Consider the following 17487-nt stretch of genomic DNA (forward strand, 5'->3'; position numbering starts at 1 on the left):
GAAATGCCAACATGTGAAAAGATAGTCATCCTTCCTCTTAACAGAAGAAATGCAAATGTAAAGCTATAACAAGATACCTATCACCATTAGCAGAGATATTTTTAACTGATATACCTTGTGCTAGTGAAAGTGTGAGGAAACAGGGGCTCTCCATTGCTGGTGGATGTATAAATTTGTACAAAACCAGAGGAGAGCAATTTGTCAAAATCTGTCCAAATTTAAAGCACCCAAGATCTTTGACCCAGCAATTCTACTTCTGGGAATTTATTCTACAGCTACTTCTTGTGTAGATAATAGGGATATTTGGGATGGGGATATTTTGTACAGTATTGTTTGTGATAGCAGAGACTGGAACAACCTAAATGGACATTAATCAGAGACTGGTAAGATACATCATATGGTTTGTCGAAATGATGAAATAACATGCAGCCATTTAAAAAAATAGGGCAATTCTATGTGTGCTAATATGGAAAGATCTCCAAGATGTATGTTTAGGTAAAAAGAGCAAGGTGAAGATTAATGTGTATATTATGCCACCATTTGTTTTTAAAAATAAAAAGTATAATGGGGAGTGACTGCTAATGGCTATGGGTTTCTTTTTGGGGTGATAAAAATGTTCTGGAATTAGATAGTGGTGAAGGTTGTACAGCCTTATGAATATACTAAAATGCACTGAATTGTAAACTTGAAAATGGTAAATTTTATGGTATGTGAATTGTATGTCCATAAAAATACAAAGAAAGAAATGAAAGTTATACACATAAAAAATGAACTATTTCTAGAAGGATGTATTGAAAATTGGCAACAGAGATAGTTTGGGGAAGGGGGGAGAAAAGGATGGGAATGGAAGGGAAACACTGTTCACCATATAAAGCAGTGCGTGCCTTTAAAATTGTGAAATATGTGCATGTATCACATCATCAAAAAATTAATAAACTACTTTATAAAAAGGAGGAATTCTATTAATTACTAAATCTACTTCAACAACATAAAAGCAAATTTTACCTGTAACTGCACAATTCCATTGTGATTTAACTTGAATTTTATTGTCGTTACCAAATGAAGAAGTATTTGAGAATATGAAAAAAATGCATGTTTAAAGTAATTTTTAAAGAAAATTGCAATAGGTGTAAACTACTAGAGAAACTAGGCCATGCTAATTAGAAGGAATTAATTGGGTAATTGCATTTCACCTACTTAAATTCCCCCGTCACCTTTAATTGGAATAACTTTCCTCTTTACTTCCAGTCCCTAAACCATTATGTGTGGTATTGACAGTGTTGTGTAATAAGGTTCTGAATCCCACATCAAGAGTGGCTTTATTTCAGTGGAAGATTCCATAAACTCTATATGAGCTGATAATAATGGAAACAACCTTAAGATTATAGACAATGTGATTGAATCTAGTTAACTGAAAAGAGAATCACTTTATCTGAATACACTGATACACTGTTATAACTGATTAAGGTGATGTGAGGAGCCTTGAAGAGAAGACCAATAGGGAGGTGAAAATCCAGTTAGAGATTTTCTGCACAGCTTGGCAAGCAGTTTACTTACGGCTGTCAGTGGTGCATGTATTTGATCATTTCTTATTCCTACACCCACGCCTTTTTTCCCCTAAGTGAAAATTTGTCCAAAGGATATTGAATGACTCTTGAATTTCTTAGAAAAATAAATCTTGAGAAAACTAATTTGGAACAAAGAGATTTGTTTCCTACATGTGGAGACCAATGTAGAGGGAAAAAATTCCATTCCCTAATTTAAGTATTAGCACAATGAATAGACTCATATATTTCTTTTTCTCCTATTGCTTTCACAAGGAGAAATGTGAACATGAAATAGAGAAACTCTTACAGGAGAGAGGAAATCTACTTCACATGTATTTGTTTTAGATACATAACCAAAGAAGATGTTGCTGTAGCCTCAGTGGACAAGGTGAAGAATGATGGGGGCCATGTCCGTCTGATCACAAAGGGGTCCAGGCCAGGGGGCCCTTCTACAAAGTAAGGGGTTTTTTTTACTTGTTGGGCATAGTAGTACTAAGACTATTCCTTTAAATTTATGCTTTCATTTTTGTAATAATACTTTACCTTTGTGTGGCCACTTTACAGGTTACAAAAAGCTTTTACAATGTAATAGCTCTTCTATCCTCCTAGCAGCCCTGTGAGGCTCCTGATGTCCTCATCTTAGAAATTAGAGGTAAAGAAGGATCCTGCAGGTGGGTCAAGTGACCTGCCCCAGGCCACCAGGTGCTAGCAGAGCTGAGGTCAAATCTGGGCTCTGTCCCCCAGTCTTGAGTTCTTACTATCATAAAAAGTTTTTCTTTTAACACTCTAACAAACAGCCATGGAAAATGAGCAAAGCAGCTATTGTAATTCCCATGTAGGACTTTTCAACAAAACTGAGTAATGTACCTTTTCCTTTTATTCTAACAAATGGAGTTTATGTCCTACCATGTTTCATCTCTAATTTTAATTCTGTCGACTCAGAGTTTACCCGTAGGAAGTGCGTATTTAGCAAGTCTCCTGTTCTAATTCCTATCAGCACTGTTAACTCCCTGGCTCTGTCACTTAATGGATATGAATGATCTTTTTCCTGAAGGCCAGCAGAGGCCAGAAAAGAGTGTTCCTGGAAGCCTTGGTAACGGCCTCTCGGTCCTAATGGGGTGTGTGACCTGACACATCTAGAGAGCAGGGTAGCCACTAACTTTAGCTGAAGTTTTCCATCACCCTGTCCTTTCCCAGCCTAAAGAAGCATTTTCTAACTTTTCATTTTCCTTCTCGAGAGTCTGAGTGTGTAACTTGAAGACATCTAAGTTCCCAAGAGAGGCAGCATATTTGTTTGCAAATTTATTTTTTTGAACACAACATTCTTTCTTTTACTTGCCGTGGAGTAGTGTGTGTAGCTATTTCATTTCCACACTGAATCACAAAATCTGTGGGCCCCATGTTTACTGCTTATCAGTATAGAAACTTTGAAGACATTTAAATGAAGTAAAAATTACTTTGAATAGAGTAAGCCTTCATTAGTTACCTAATCAATATTTTGCTCATTCTAGAGAATTTTTTGAAGATGGAGCTTGTGTCCCATTTCTAAATCCCAGCACAGCCCAAGCTGATCTCACTGTGAAACCTTCTACATCCAAAGGCTATTTGCAAGCTGTGGATAATGAAGGAAATCCACTTTGCCTTCTCTGTCAGCAACCCACTTGCCAGAGTAAGCAAGAGCATAAAGCAAGTGCTTGGGATTCACGGTTTTGCTCTCTGAAATGTCAGGAGGAGTTTTGGATTCGATCTAATAACAGTTACCTGCGAGCCAAAGTATTTGAAATTGAACATGGCGTGTGTCAGCTATGTAATCTGAATGCACAAGAACTCTTTTTACGTCTGAGAGATGCCCCTAAAAGTCAGAGGAAGAATCTTCTGGATCTTACCTGGACCTCAAAGCTCCCATTAGAACAGGTAAATTATAATCACGTGACTGATAGAAGGCAACATTGCACTGAGTGATGAATACTGACTCACTGACTTTCTTTTTTTAAACTTTTTAATATGGGAATTTTCAAATACATATACAAAAGTAGAGAGAATGATGGACCCACATACCCATCACCCAACCTTAACAGTTATCAACATTTTGCCATTCATCTTCATCTGTCCCTCACCTCAATTCTTTCTCTCTCCTGGAATTATTTTAAACCAAATTCCAGACAGCGTTTCATTTCACCCTTAAATATTTTCATTATGTATGTCTCACAGATAAAGACTTTCTTTCTCCCTCCCCCCCTTTTTCTTTCTCTCTTTTATTATTTATTTATTCTTTTAATTGAAGTATAGTTGATTTACGTGTTAATTACTACTGTACAGCAAAGTGACTCAGCTATACATATATATACACATTCTTTTTTTAATATTCTTTCCCATTATGGTTTATCATAGGTCTGTCTCTCTTTTAAATGTTCCAATATCCATTATCACACCCAACACAATTATAATTCCAGAATTATCATAAGTCCGTGTTTGGTTTCCCATATTCTCTCAGAAATGTCTTTTTACAATTGCTTTCTTCAAATTAGGATCAAAATGTGACCCACACATTGCATTTGGTCATTACGCCTTTTACGTTCCATATAATCTGTAATATCACCCCATCCCTTTTTTACACTATAAATTGTTACATTTGCCTTTAGAATTTCCCACATTCTGGATTTGTCTCCCTGTATCCTCATGATGTTGTCTGACATGTTTCTCCATCCCCCTGATTTCCTGAATAATGGTTATAAGATCTAGAGGTTTAATTAGATTCTGACTAGATTATTTTGGGAAGAGACCTTAACAGATGGTATATTGCCAAATTGAGAGGCACTTATGGTATGCTTGTTCCACTTTTCATGGTGTTAATATTGAATGACAAGGGGTAAACAGATAACCCCCAAAATGTAGTCGTTACAATGAGAAGAAAACTTATATATGTTTATCCCATTGTAAAATGTAATTCATGACAAAAATAGTATTCTTAGCACACTATTCTCAGTATTTACTTTGACTCCCAAAACTCAGTTGGATTTCCAGTGTTGTGATCTAATAAGTACTAAATTTCAAACTAGAGCAAAATGTGTAATTTTGTAGTAAGCTTAGTTTTGAAAAAAATCACTCTCCGTCTGCTAAAATATTGGGTAAGTTCCAGCCAGGGAGTCAAATCTTATATTTTTATTTACCTAGTATTGCTGAATCATGACAGAATTAATAAGCATTTCTGCAAAGATGAATTAGCATGACTTTGTTAGGGAAATACACTCTTCCCCTAATGTTATCCAGAGTTCCTGAAAGATCCTTTGGTCTAACTGGTGAGGGTCACGTCACACCCATCCCGGAGATGTCAGCCAGACTCCAGTTGCTTGCTGCTGCCTCCATGTGGAGGCTTCCGGAAGACACACAATGAAATGACTCAAGAACATCTTGAAAGCAGTCAGTCCAAGAATGCAGAAGTAACACAGTACACATCTAAAAGAGAAGCGCTCAGAGAATCAGGAGCACCGCAGGGCCCAGATGGAATGACCAGTGGGAGAGGGAGTGATTCTTTCTGGAGGTGAGTTTAGGATGTTGAAGACTGGCCCCAAGTGATTCCGAATTGCTGGGAAGAATAAAGAAGCACCTTCTGGATCACAGATCTGTCAGAATGGAGACTGCTTGGCACAAAAGAATCGGTTACAAAAGACAGAACCAAAATGGATTTTTTTTCCTAAGAATATGCCATTTGCTTGATGCACAAGACTGCCGTATGAAGTCTCCTGCAACAATGCCAACCTCAAAAATAAAAATCATTATATATCTTCTAACAGAAGTTGGGAAGTTCAGTGTAGAAGAGAAAGTCAGTCCATCTGTAACAGAGTTAAGGTGGACAAAGGTTACTGCTCCAATTTGCTGCTTCCTGGGGCTGCTCTTGGGCCAGACACTGCTGCTAAGGTCCCTGAGCCATCCATGGGCCTGACAACTTTCCTGAAGCACTTTAAGAGCTATGTCACAGATTCCCATGGCCAGCAGCCTTGAAGTCGATTATAATATCTTCCTTGTTCAAGACCAAGGAACAAGGAAGATATTATAATATCGTCTTCACACTCGTCTTTGTGATATTTAAACAACTCTACACTGCTATGTTGTGAGCTGGTTTTACTACCTCAGATAAAATGCTAAAATACATCCCGTTTGAATGTAGGTTATTATTCGTTAAATATGAAGTATGCATATATGGACTGGCCTAAATAGTGGCTGCTTTAAATGAACACCTTTGTTTATTCCAAATATGCAAGCAACAGAGATTTGTTCTAGAAATTTGATTCCAGTCCATGTAACTTAGGAGGTTCCCAGGTAATAGCATAAAAGTTCTGGGTGATAACTGTTAATATTAAACTGTCATTGGTATACTAACAAATGCATTTAGGTCAACAATTAAAAGACTGTCTGAGTCAGTAATATTCAGAAGTTTTTCATTTCTAATCTGTTATTTTTTTCTCAGTTTTGTTTTAGTGACTATATAAACTAGCTCAAAGGTGCAGAAGCAATTGATTTTTCCCAGTCTGTCAGAAGGCTTGGTATTTTATACTTGCTTGTAATTTTTTCAAAATGGGTTAGGTAAGGGGGGAAAAAAACCTTTTTCAGAAACATATTTTTTATTGCTTTCAAATTGCTAACCTAGAGGGTTTTTCCTACTCACAATAAAAGCTATAAAAAACCATCCTAATGTATTTTTCCCTGTGATTCTGCTGTGTGAACATGATTGCACAATGCAAACCCAACAGTTCCCACAGTGTATGTTGAAAATTGCTGATCTTGTGTTCTTATTACAGCTTAATGAAATGATAAGAAACCCAGGGGAAGGGCATTTCTGGCAGGTGGACCACATCAAGCCAGTGTCTGGTGGGGGAGGACAGTGCTCCCTGGACAACCTGCAGACCCTCTGCACAATCTGTCACAAAGAGGTCAGTGAAGCTCGCAGACACATTTGACTCCATCTTGAGATATCAAATTGAAAATTGTGCATACAGGTGTGGAAGATTACGTGTGTGAATCTATATCCCTAGTCTGGGATCCGAGATGTATTTTATTCTTTTCATCACTTAACACTTGAGTTTTCTCTTGGGGCCTATGCAAGTTCTCAGTCACAGATGAAAAAGAAACTGCTTCCCTTTCTATTCATTCTAGGACCAGGAAATTTTCACCACCACCTAGAAGAAAATGAATACAACTTACATATTGCATAGTCTTGAGAAGATCCAGATCCTCAAACTAGAAGTTTAGTAAATGGGGACAGTGACATATGTTTGCATCTGCAGCTAAGTATGTCCTGAAATATCTGAGAACATTAATAAATTATCTCTAGGACCAACTCAGTTCAACATGCAAACATTACACTGCTGACCTAAATGTGAAACCTGTTAACCTTGGTACATCTTGGAGCAATTACCTATTGCTTAAGAGGAGAATAAAACAATGACATAATATTGTCTGTCAACTAGGATGAATTTTTAACAGGCAGTTCAGCAAAAGGTCATAGGATCTGCCTCTTGAGATATAATCTTAGAAAGAAGCATACATTCAATATGCAACTTTGTATCCAACTTTTTTTTTAAATTATGGCAACATTTAAGCATTTTCCCATTCCCATGATAAGCATTCAGTGTTTATCATCTGAAATGGCTGCATATTGTCCTATTGAATACGTTTCTACTTTGGTTTATTCAGCCATTCTCATACTGATGAACATTGAAGTTGTTTACATTTTTTGGTGCATATACACAATGCTGCCAACCGCGTTTTTTTGTATATAATTTTTTACATTTTGAGGTTGTTCCTTTAGATTCTCAGATGTAAAAATCACTGAGTCAAGTGTTTAGATATTTTTGAGACTGTAGGAGATAAATTTTCTCCAAGCTGTTTTCCAAAGGACTACGCTCATATACGCTCCTTCCCCCCCGGCACTGAACGGGAGTGCCCGTTTAACTGCACTTGTTATTGCCGATGCGGTGAGAGAAGAATTATTGTGTTTACAAAAGACCCTGATGTTTGTAAAAATGCTAATCAATTGTATTTACACCTTTTTTTTTTCTTTCATTTTTTGGCCGTGCCATGCGCTATATGGGATCTTAGTTCCCCGACCAGGGAGCAAACCCATGCACCCTGCGTTGGAAGCGTGGAGTCTTAACCACTGGACCACCAGGGAAGTCCTACACTTTTGAGAACTGTTCAGATCCTTTGCCAGTGTTCATATCATATGAGCACTTTCTTAGCCTCCTTTTAATATTTCAGATTCCTCAATTTCTCCACAAACATAATATTTACATAAACGGGATCATCTCATAAGCAGGGCTTTTTATTTATTTTTAGTTTTAACCTTTTTTCTCTCCTTACCCCTTCCACCTGGATCACTTCACATGTACATGGACTTCAGCTGGGGAAAAAAGTCACCTGATTTCTCAGCTGTGCAAATTATTAGCACATTCAAGACCTATAAGAAAATGAAGATATAGCAAAAGAGAATGTTGCACCCTCTGTAATCACTTTTTCAGAGTCTTATGAAAAACTTTATTTGTGGGAGCAGCAGAAGAATCCAGTTCTGTTCTATCTCGTTTTGGTTTTTTGCGTTGGCTCTGCTGTTGGGTTGGGAAAAGCTTCAGAGCCCAGAGAACAGGAGGTGGGTGGGCCCTGCACACACTACATTCTGGGAAATTGCCATGTGGGTGAGGGGAATCATGGCCTCCCCTAGTCCCCAAATGAGGTATTTACCATCTCACTGGGTAGCAAGACAGCCCCCAAAGCTGTGCATTTTCTCCTCAGCATCTGTTCCTACGTGAACCTACGACCTCAGAGCTACTGGAGTCCTCTGCTTATGGCTTAGTAACCCCCTCATTGCAAAGCACTGGTAAATGAGCGTGTTGATAATGTATATTTTTTTAACAGAATACAGAGAGTTTTTGAGTTTCTGTAGCCAGTACTTTTTTTTAACGTGTACACATGCATTTTTTTTTTTTAACTCTTAGAGAACTGCAAGACAAGCCAAGGAAAGAAGTCAGGTGAGAAGACGATCTCTAGCATCAAAGCATGGATCAGACATCACACGATATTTAGTAAAGAAATGAAGTATAAACATTTTTGAATAGAAGATTATGGTTCGTATGTGGAGAATTCAACATAAATTATTTTTCATGTTAGTGTAATTTTTTTTATAAATTTATTTTTTTGACTGCGTTGGGTCTTTGTTAATGCAAGCAGGCTTTCTCTAGTTGTGGCGAGCGGAGGCTACTCTTCGTTGCAGCGCGCAGGCTTCTCATTGTGGTGGCTTCTCTTGCTGCGGAGCACGGGCTCTAGGCATGCGGGCTCCTGTAGTTGTGGCTCACGGGCTCAGTAGTTGTGGCTCACAGGCTCAGTAGTTGTGGCTTGCAGGCTCTAGAGCACAGGCTCAGTAGTTGTGGCGCACGAGTTTAGTTGCTCCGCGGCATGTGGGATCTTCCCGGACCAGGGCTCGAACCCGTGTCCCCTGCGTTGGCAGGCAGATTCTTAACCACTGCGCCACCAGGGAAGCTCTCGTATAATATTTTAAAAATGAAAATTTTCAGAACAAAAATCTTCAACTTCCCTTTTCATGTTTAAAGCTTTTTGTGTTCAATAGCTTTTGAAAGTTTTAACAGAAAATGAGATACAATACTAAATATTTCTATGATCTTCTTGATTTTGTGCAGACTCTCGTTTCGGTAAGGTCTTGTTAAGCTTTCAATTCCTTTGTACCCTAATTACAGTATTATGCATAGATTGTTTTTGAAAAATATACTCTCAATTACTTGAAAAATGCTGCTGGATTAGTATTGGTTCTGGACTGCTGTGTGTCTAAACGGAACATTGTAAAACCATAAGGGAAATTTCAGAGGCAAATCATCATTATTTAGGACTTCTGGGCCACTTGTGACCTGCCTGCTTAGTATGCAGTAGAGACTCTTGTTCACTAAATGCCTCCAAAATGAGATTGGGGTACACATTTTTAATGTTGTCTTCTTTGTTTTATTTCTTAGCCAATTGTCTGTTGAAAAGATGCTTTTGAAGATAAGCTAATTGGACCCATGGTGTCTGTGGACAAATTCAGGGGTTCTGGCTAAAGTAACTGTTAAAAATGTTTAATAACTGAAAACATAAAATGCCACTTAAACTTCATTTTTTAATTAGTTTGTTTTAATGCATAAATCTAGGCATACTGTCAAAGCACCCTTTGTCTCCTGGTTACCATTTTTTGTTCTTAAAATCCTGTTTTATTAAAAGTGTATTCCTGGAACCTCTTTTAAAAGGAATGATGATGATAAAACACTTTATACTGAAACATGATCAGATGGAGATATATGTTAAAGTGCAAGGGTAATATTAACATGTGACTGATTGATATTCAAAAATAAAAGAGTGATGGTAAAAGAAAACCAAGGCATAATCCTGCAGTACGTCAGAATCATGAGAGCAAAGTGTCAGAACTCCACAAAATACAGGGCCAAGGAAGAACTACATTCACAAAAGCCCTGTTTGTAAATACTGTTTGGATGTAAACCACATTAGTTTGAGCACTCTTTAGTTTTAATTAGTAGCTAGTATTTTACAACATAGAGGACTTATTTTTATAAATATTATACAATCATGAACCTTACAGAGTTTTTATTAAGTTTACAATATTTCATTCTTTGAGATCCAATAGTATCGTTCATTTTATAAATTAGTTGGTCTTTCTTTGGCCTCCTTTCTGCTTTGCTGGTCAGGCTTTTTGCAGTTTTCTGCCTCATTGCCAGGGTAACCTAGGATTCCTCACAGCTGAGAGCTGAGAAGCCAGCACACTGCTTTTCCTCCAACATGAGGTGTCTGCAAGTGAGACTTTGGTCTAAGTAGGTCAGATTTGAGTGGAGCTTGCTCTTTAGATCAAACTAAAGTGGTAATTCTAGGGAGAAAATTCTTAGATGTAGGAACTGTATGATGGTTTGAGATGGAATGACCCATGAAGATGGTTTCTCTATTTGCCAGATTTCAAAATTCCAACCAGTTAAAAATGCTATAAGAGCATCAAAAAAATTAAAGTAGTTAGGAATATATTTAACCAAGAAGGTGAAATATTTGTACACTGAAACTACAAGTCTTTGGCAAAAGAAAATGAAGAAGACACCAACAAATGGAAAAAATTCCACGTTCATGGATCAGACAAATAAATATTGGTAAAATATCCATACCACCCAAAGTAATCTACAGATTCAATGCAATCCCTATCAAAATTCCAATGGCGTTTTCAAGTAGAAAACAATCGTAAAATTTGTATGGAACCATAAATGACCCAAAATAGCCAAATCAATCTTGAGAAAGAAGAACAAATGTGGAGGTATCACTCTTCTGCCCATTTTTTTGATCAGGTTGTTTGTTTTTTAGATATTGAGCTGCATAAGCTGTTTGTATATTTTGGAGATTAATCCCCTGTTGGTTGTTTCATTTGCAAATATTTTCTCCCATTCTGAGGGTTGTCTTGTCTTTTTATTTATGGTTTCCTTTGCTTTGCAAAAGATTTTGAGTTTAATTAGGTCCTAATTTGTTTATTTTTATTACTCTAGGAAGTGGATCAAAAAAGATATTGCTGCGATTTATGTAAAAAAGTGATCTGCCTATGTTTTCCTCTTAAGAGTTTTATAGTGTCCGGCCTTACATTTAGGTCTTTGATCCATTTTGAGTTTATTTTTGTGTGTGGTGTTAGAGAATGTTCTAATTTCATTCTTTTACATGTTGCTGTCCAGTTTTCCCAGCACCACTTATTGAAAAGACTGTCTTTTCTCCATTGTATATTCTTGTCTTGTTTGTCATGGATTAATTTACCATAGGTGCATGGGTTTATTTTTTTTTATTTTATTGAATTATAGTTGATTTACAATTTTGTGTTAGTTTCAGATGTACAGCTTCAGATGTACAGCAAAGGGATTCAGTTTTACATATACGTATATTCATTCTTTTTCAGATTCTTTGCTTACATAGGTTATCACAGAATATTGAGTAGAATTCCCTGTGCCATATACTAGGGTCCTTGTTGGTTATCTAATGTAGAGTAAGTAGTGTGTGTATGTTAATCCCAAGCTCCTGATTTATCACTCCCCACCACGTTTCCCCTTTGGTAACCATAAATTTGTTTTCAATATCTGTAAGTCTGTTTTGTAAATAAGTTCATTTGTATCATTTTTCAAATTAGATTCCACATATGAGTGATATTATATGACATTTGTCTTTCTCTGTCTGACTTCATTTAGTATGATAATCTCTAGGTCCATCCATGTTGTTGCAAATGGCATTATTTTGTTCCCTTTTGTGGCTGAGTAATATTCCATTGTAAAAATGTAGCACATTTTCTTTATCCATTTCTCTGTCAGTGGACATTTAGTTTGTTTCCATGTCTCGGCTATTGGAAATAGTGCTGCAATAAACTTTGGGGTGCATGTATCTGTTTAATTATGGTTTTCTCCAGATATATGCCCAGTAGTGGGATTGCTGGGTCATATGGTAACTCTATTTTTAGTTTTGTAAGGAACCTCCATACTGTTCTCCATAGTGGCTGTACCAATTTATATTCCCACAATGGAAGAGGATTGCCTTTTCTCCACACACTCTCCAGCATTTATTGTTTGTAGACCTTTTGATGATGGCCATTCTGACTGGTGTGAGGTGATACCTCATTGTAGTTTTGATTTGCATTTCTCTAATAATTAGTGATGTTCAGCATCCTTTCATGTGTTTGTTGGCAATCTGTATATCTTCTTTGGAGAAATGTGTATTTAGGTCTTCTGCCCATTTGGGGGTTGGGTTGTTTTTTGGGGGGTTTTTGTTTTTGGTATTGAGGTATTTGAGCTCTTTGTATATTTTGGAGATTAATCCCTTTGTAGTTTGCTTTGTTTGAAAATATTTTCTCCCATTCTGTGGGTTGTCTTTTCGTTTTCTTTATGGTTTCCTTTGCTGTGCAAAAGCTTTTAAGTTTAATTAAGTCCCATTTGTTTATTTTTGTTTTAATTTCTGTTACTCTAGGAGGTGGGTCAAAAAAGATCTTGCTGTGGTTTATGTCAAAGAGTGTTTGTCCTATGTTTTCCTCTAAAAGTTTTATAGTGTCTGGTCTTACATTTAAGACTTTAATCCATTTGGAGTTTATTTTTGTGTATGGTGTTAGGGAGTGTTCTAACTTCATTCTTTTACATGTAGCTGTCCAGTTTTCCCAGCACCACTTATTGAAGAGACTGTCTTTTCTCCATTATATATTCTTACCTCCTTTGTCACGGACTCATTGACCATAGGTGTTTGGGTTTATTTCTGAGCTTCCTATCCCATTCCACTGAATTTTGTCAAAAGCTTTTCCTGCGTCTATTGAGATGATCATATGGTTTTTATTGTTCAGTTTGTTAATGTGGTGTATCACTGATTTGCAGATACTGAAAATAAATTTTTAAAAAATCTATTAAGACGATTTATAGCCTAGTATACATATAATCTACCTTGGAGAATGTCCCATATGCCCCTGAGAAGTATGTATATTCTGTTATTTTTGGGTAGAATGTTCTGTATATTTATGTTTGATCTAGTTGGTTTATTGTATTGTTTTCTTTCTCCTGACAAAGAAAACAAGTCTTTGTCTTTTTTTTTTTTTTTGGCTGCATTGCGTCTTTGTTGCTGCACGCGGTCTTTCTCTAGTTGCGGCACGCGGTCTTTCTCTAGTTGTGGCAAGCAGGGGCTACCCTTCATTGTGGTGCACAGGCTTCTCACTGCAGTGGCTTCTCTTATTGTGAAGCACAGGCTCTAGCTGCGTGGGCTTCAGTAGTTGCAGCATGCGGGCTCAGTAGTTGCGGCATGCAGGCCCTAGAGTGCACAGGCTTCAGTAGTTGAGGCATGTGGGCTCAGTAGTTGTGGCATGCAAGCTCTAGGGTGCGTGGGCCTCAGTAGTTGAGGCGTATGGGCTCAGTAGTTGCAGTGCACAGGCTCTAGGGCACGCAGGTTTCAGCAGTTGTGGTGCGTGGGCTCTAGAGCACAGGCTCAGTAGTTGTGGCACACAGGCTTAGTTGTTCCACAGCTTGTGGGATCTTCCCAGACCAGGAATCGAACCCATGTCCCCTGCATTGGCAGGCAGATTCTTAACCACTGCACCAACAGGGAAGTCCGTAAGTCCTCTATTTTTGTACTTATCTTCTACCTGTCTTTTCTATCCATTGTGGAGAATGAGATATTGAAGTTTCCAACTATTATTTTAAAACTGTTTCTTCTGTCATTTTTTTGCTTTATGTATTTTGATGTCCTGTTATTAGATACATTAATTAAGTTTATAATTATTTTACTTTCTTGTTCTATTGAATCTTCTATTAATATATAATATCCTTCATTGTCTTTTGTAACCATTTTTTATTTAAATAATACTATTTTGTCTGATATTATTATAGCTGCCCCTGCTGTCTTTGATTGCTGTTTGCACAGAATATCCTTTTCTGTCCTTTCACTATTTTTTTTTCTTGGCCCTTTCACTTTTAACCTGTTTCTGTCTTTGGATCTAAAGTGAGTCTTATAAACAGTATCTAGTTGGATCGTTTTTTTTTTGTTTGTTTCTGCCAGTCTGTATCTTTTGATTGTTTTTTTTTTAATTTTCTTGAAAAAGTCTCACTGTATTATTTGGTTATGTCTATTCTGATTTTTTTTTTTGACAATACTCATGGCTTTGAGACTGCTTATTTTTTTTTTTTACATCTTTACTGGAGTACAATTGCTTTACAATGGTGTGTTAGTTTCTGCTTTATAACAAAGTGAATCAGTTATACATATACATATGTTCCTATATCTCTTCCCTCTTGCATCTCCGTCCCTCCCACCCTCCTTATCCCACCCCTCTAGGTGGTCACAAAGCACCGAGCTGATCTCCCTGTGCTATGTGGCTGGTTCCCACTAGCTATCTATTTTACGTTTGGTAGAGTATATATGTCCATGCCACTCTCTCACTTTGTCACAGTTTACTCTTCCCCCTCCCCATATCCTCAAGTCCATTCTCTAGTAGGTCTGTGTCTTTATTCCTATCTTACTCCTAGGTTCTTCATAACCTTTTTCTTTTAGATTCCATATATATGTGTTAGCATACGGTATTTGTCTTTCTCTTTCTGACTGACTTCACTCTGTATGACAGACTCTAGGTCTATCCACCTCATTACAAATAGCTCAGTTTCGTTTCTTTTTATGGCTGAGTAATATTCCATTGTATATATGTGCCACATCTTCTTTATCCATTCATCTGATGATGGACACTTAGGTTGCTTCCATCTCCGGGCTATTGTAAATAGAGCTGCAATGAACATTTTGGTACATGACTCTTTTTGAATTATGGTTTTCTCAGGGTATATGCCCAGTATGGGATTGCTGGGTCATATGGTAGTTCTATTTGTAGGTTTTTAAGGAACCTCCATACTGTTCTCCATAGTGGCTGTACCAATTCACGTTCCCACCAGCAATGCAAGAGTGTTCCCTTTTCTCCACACCCTCTCCAGCATTTATTGTTCCTAGATTTTTTGGTGATGGCCATTCTGACTGGTGTGAGATGATATCTCATTGCAGTTTTGATATGCATTTCTCTAATGATTAATGATGTTGAGCATTCTTTCATGTGTTTGTTGGCAGTCTGTATGTCTTCTTTGGAGAAATGTCTATGTCTTCTACCCATTTTTGGATTGGGTTGTTTTTTTGTTATTGAGCTGCATGAGCTGCTTGTAAATTTTGGAAATTAATCCTTTGTCAGTTGCTTCATTTGCAAATATTTTCTCCCATTCTGAGGGTTGTCTCTTGGTCTTGTTTATGGTTTCCTTTGCTGTGCAAAAGATTTGAAGTTTCATTAGGTCCCATTTGTTTATTCTTGTTTTTATTTCCATTTCTCTAGGAGGTGGGTCAAAAAGGTTCTTACTGTGATTTATGTCATAGAGTGTTCTGCCTATGCTTTCCTCTAAGACTTTGAGAGTTTCTGGCCTTACATTTATGTCTTTAATCCATTTTGAGCTTATTTTTGTGTATGGTGTTAAGGAGTGATCTAATCTCATTCTTTTACATGTACCTGTCCAGTTTTCCCAGCACCACTTGTTGAAGAGGCTGTCCTTTCTCCACTGTACATTCCTGCCTCCTTTATCAAAGATAAGGTGACCATATGTGTGTAGGTTTATCGCTGGGCTTTCTGTCCTGTTCCATTGATCTTTCTGTTTTTGTGCCAGTACCATACTGTCTTGATTACTGTAGCTTTGTAGTATAGTCTGAAGCCAGGGAGCCTGATTCCTCCAGCTCCATTTTTCGTTCTCAAGATTGCTTTGGCTATTCGGGGTCTTTTGTGTTTCCATACAGATTGTGAAATTTTTTGTTCTAGTTCTGTGAAAAATGCCAGTGGTAGTTTAATAGAGATTGCATTGAATCTGTGGATTGCTTTGGGTAGTAGAGTCATTTTCACAATGTTGATTCTTCCAATCCAAGAACATGGTATATCTCTCCATCTATTTGTATCATCTTTAATTTCTTTCATCAGTGTCTTATAATTTTCTGCAGACAGGTCTTTTGTCTCCTTAGGTAGGTTTATTCCTAGATATTTTATTCTTTTTGTTGCAGTGGTAAATGGGAGTGTTTTCTTGATTTCACTTTCAGATTTTTCATCATTAGTACATAGGAATGCCAGAGATTTCTTTGCATTAATTTTGTATCCTGCAACTTTACCAAATTCATTGATTAGCTCTAGTAGTTTTCTGGTAGCATCTTTAGGATTCTCTATGTTTAGTATCATGTCATCTGCAAATGGTGATAGCTTTACTTCTTCTTTTCCGATTTGGATTCCTTTTATTTCCTTTTCTTCTCTGATTGCTGTGGGTGAAACTTCCAAAACTATGTTGGAGAAGAGTGGTGAGAGTGGGCAACCTTGTCTTGTTCCTGATCTTAGTGGAAATGCTTTCAGTTTTTCACCACTGAGGTGTTGGCTGTGGGTTTGTCATATATGGCCTTTATTATGTTGAGGAAAGTTCCCTCTGTGCCTACTCTCTGCAGGGTTTTTGTCATAAATGGGTGTTGAATTTTGTTGAAAGCTTTCTCTGCATCTACTGAGATGATTATATGGTTTTTCTCTTTCAATTTGTTAATATGGTGTATCACGTTGATTGATTTGTGTATATTGAAGAATCCTTGCATTCCTGGAATAAACCCTATTTGAGCATGGTGTCTGATCATTTTAATGTGCTGTTGGATTCTGTTTGCTAGTATTTTGTTGAGGATTTTTGCATCTATATTAATCAGTAATATTGGCCTGTAGTTTCTTTCTTTGTGACATCTTTGTCTGCTTTTGGTATCAGGGTGATGGTGGCCTTGTAGAATGAGTTTGGGAGTGTTCCTCCCTCTGCTATATTTTGGAAGAGTTTGAGAAGGACAGGTGTTAGCTCTTCTCTAAATGTTCGATAGAATTCGCCTGTGAAGCCATCTGGTCCTGGGCTTTTGTTTGTTGGAAGAGTTTTAATCAAGTTTCAATTTCAGTGCTTGTGATTGGTCTGTTCATATTTTCTATTTCTTCCTGATTCAGTCTTGGCAGGTTGTGCATTGCTAAGGATTTGTCCATTCTTCCAGGTTGTCCATTTTACTGGCAGAGTTGCTTGTAGTAATCTCTCATGATCTTTTGTATTTCTGCAGTGTCAGTTATTATTTCTCCTTTTTCATTTCTAATTCTATTGATTTGAGTCTTCTCCCTTTTTTTCTTGATGAGTCTGGCTAATGGTTTATCAATTTTGTTTATCTTCTCAAAGAATCAGCTTTTAGTTTTATTGATATTTGCTATCGTTTCCTTCATTTCTTTTTCATTTATTTCTGATCTGATTTTTATGATTTCTTTCCTTCTGCTAACTTTGGGGGTTTTTTGTTCTTCTTTCTCTAATTGCTTTAGGTGCAAGGTTAGGTTTTT

The 17487-nt window shown here is 37.2% G+C and overlaps 1 protein-coding gene across 6 annotated transcripts in view; it reads left to right on the top strand.

The window, feature by feature from the left end:
• The window catches only part of ZRANB3 (zinc finger RANBP2-type containing 3), a 263665-nt gene extending 252733 nt beyond the window's left edge, over positions 1-10932 (top strand). For 4 of the 6 annotated variants that reach the window (XM_029224581.1, XM_029224586.1, XM_029224585.1 and 1 more), the window contains 4 exons: positions 1893-2003; positions 3059-3461; positions 6347-6478; positions 8537-8788. In XM_029224581.1, coding sequence (XP_029080414.1) covers positions 1893-2003; positions 3059-3461; positions 6347-6478; positions 8537-8635 — 745 coding nt within the window. In that variant the 3' untranslated portion in view covers positions 8636-8788. Of the gene's footprint in view, positions 1-1820; positions 2004-3058; positions 3462-6346; positions 6479-8536; positions 8789-9562 lie in introns of those variants that run through there. The other 2 variants (XM_029224584.1, XM_029224587.1) reach the window with 2 other exon arrangements.
• Positions 10933-17487: the final 6555 nt, after the last annotated feature.

The sequence above is a fragment of the Monodon monoceros genome, unplaced genomic scaffold (assembly GCF_005190385.1).
Source record: "Monodon monoceros isolate NGI ecotype Baffin Bay Population unplaced genomic scaffold, NGI_Narwhal_1 Super_Scaffold_16, whole genome shotgun sequence".
Classification (NCBI taxonomy): Eukaryota; Metazoa; Chordata; class Mammalia; order Artiodactyla; family Monodontidae; genus Monodon; species Monodon monoceros.